At 50.7% G+C, this 1,852-nt stretch overlaps 1 protein-coding gene across 3 annotated transcripts in view; it reads left to right on the top strand.

Moving 5' to 3' along the window:
* Positions 1-194: 194 nt before the first annotated feature.
* TRIM23 (tripartite motif containing 23) overlaps positions 195-1,852 on the top strand; it is a 38,728-nt gene continuing 37,070 nt past the window's right edge. Inside the window, exons 1-3 of one of the 3 annotated variants that reach the window (XM_054808947.1) lie at positions 257-371; positions 782-862; positions 1,257-1,419. In XM_054808947.1, the coding sequence (XP_054664922.1) occupies positions 851-862; positions 1,257-1,419 (175 nt within the window). In that variant the 5' untranslated portion in view covers positions 257-371; positions 782-850. Of the gene's footprint in view, positions 372-781; positions 863-1,256; positions 1,420-1,852 lie in introns of all 3 variants that reach the window. The other 2 variants (XM_054808945.1, XM_054808946.1) reach the window with 2 other exon arrangements.

Genomic DNA, 1,852 nt, shown 5'->3' with positions numbered 1-1,852 from the left:
AGTGCTCGGTGGGCGTTCTGAGACGGCCACTGCCTCCCTCTTTGCACGCTGGGATATGTAGTCCCCCAGAAGCCACAGGCTGTGCGGCAGGGCACGATGGGAACCGTAATTCTCTGGTGCGAGTCAAAGGAGGCGGGCGCAGACCCGCCCGGTGCGGCAGCGGGGGAGCGCATGCGCCCACCGGGGCGGGGCCTGAGGGGAGGGGGTGGTGGCTGTCGTGGCTCCTGGCTCCTTCCTGCGGCTGGCTGCTCTGTTCCGCCCTCCCCAAGATGGCGGCCACGGGTGTAAACAAGGTTGGGGCTGGTGCCGGGTTGGATGGTAGCCGGGGGTCCGGCAGCAGCGGCCGTGGCCCGGCTGGTGCCGCAGTGAAGGTGAGACGGGCTGCTCGGCCGCGTCCTGCGGCAGGACAGGCTGTGGTGGCTGTGGTTGCGCCGTCGCTGCCCCAGCTGGGGGAAGGGTTAGCGCGGGAGTGAGGGGTTTCGGGGGCAGGAGGTGTCCTCTGGGGCGGCGGGGCTCGGCTCGGGCTGGGCCGGGATGCCGCTTCGGAGGCCCTTTCCCTGCCTTGTCCGCGCGGAGCCGCACTGGTGTGGGGTGCCCCGGAGCGGGCTGCGAGGCCTCTGTGTGAGGAGAAGGGTGGCTGCCTCCAAGCGGGGAGCTGTCTCGGAGAAAACGTAACGCCTGGGCACCCTAAGGTGGCTGGCTGACGCTATTGTTTTACGGATTGTCGGGTGGTTTTTGTTTTTATTTTTTCTAAATGACGATCAATTTTGCTTTTTATTAGTGGTTTAAGATGTTCCGGTCCCCTGCTGTTTGTTCCTGCTACCTCGATGCTGCGTTTGTAGCTTCATAAATGGCTAACGTGGTATGACTGACCTTTTTATATGGATCAGCTATGAATGGAAGCTTTCTCCACCGGCTGATAGTCTGCTTTGGCAGGGTCTTGCCCTCCGTTTCCTTTTCCTGCGAGGATGTTTCTGCTTACTTAGTTTTGCTGCTTGACCAGTGGGCTTTTCTTGAGCATTAAATGACATGGGCAAGAACTAGCGGTGATCAGGCGGGATGCTGAAGAGTTAAAATATTCTGTTCGTGTCTATTTATTTTTTAAATATCAATCGTGTGATCATTGTTTGTGCATACAAAGCAAAGTTAATGACTCAGCCTATCTGCTGTGATTGCAGGAACTTCTGTAAAACAAACTGTGTCATATGGCTTTTTTATCAGCTCCAAACCAAATATGGTCTCTTTTTAAATTACAGGTTCTTGAGTGTGGAGTCTGTGAAGATGTATTTTCTTTGCAAGGTGACAAAGTTCCCCGTCTGCTTTTGTGTGGCCATACTGTCTGCCATGACTGTCTAACCCGGCTTCCCCTTCATGGCAGAGCAGTTCGTTGTCCTTTTGATCGGCAAGTTACTGAACTAGGTAAGAAAGTGTAAGTCTAAAGTTCTTAAAACCTGTCAGCCAAGGATATCTGGAAGATAATGCTGGATATAGATTCTTAACGCTCCACGTAGTGATAATATTTGCAAGTAATGAATGTATGGTGTTTCTTCTCATTCAGAGAACCTCATAGCACTGTTAAGCACTAGTGAAACAGGTATCTTAGAAAAAGCTAAGATTTTATCTTTATCTTCTCAAACCTGGGCTTGCAAGCTTTATACCTTAAAGTCCTTTTGTAGACCTATATTTACAAAGGGACTACTCTATTTTAAATTAGTGTCTAAGGATTCCTGAATGGGTATTAGTTTCCTGTTGTCCTAAATGCTAAATAAACTATGCAATTAAATAGGTAGTTTCTTTGACAAACAGATTTGTCTGGATTAATGAAAAAGTGATATAGAGGGAAGTATCAGTG

This window comes from Grus americana, chromosome Z, assembly GCF_028858705.1.
Source record: "Grus americana isolate bGruAme1 chromosome Z, bGruAme1.mat, whole genome shotgun sequence".
Taxonomy (NCBI): Eukaryota; Metazoa; Chordata; class Aves; order Gruiformes; family Gruidae; genus Grus; species Grus americana.
This window is presented reverse-complemented; position numbering and strand designations above follow the sequence as displayed.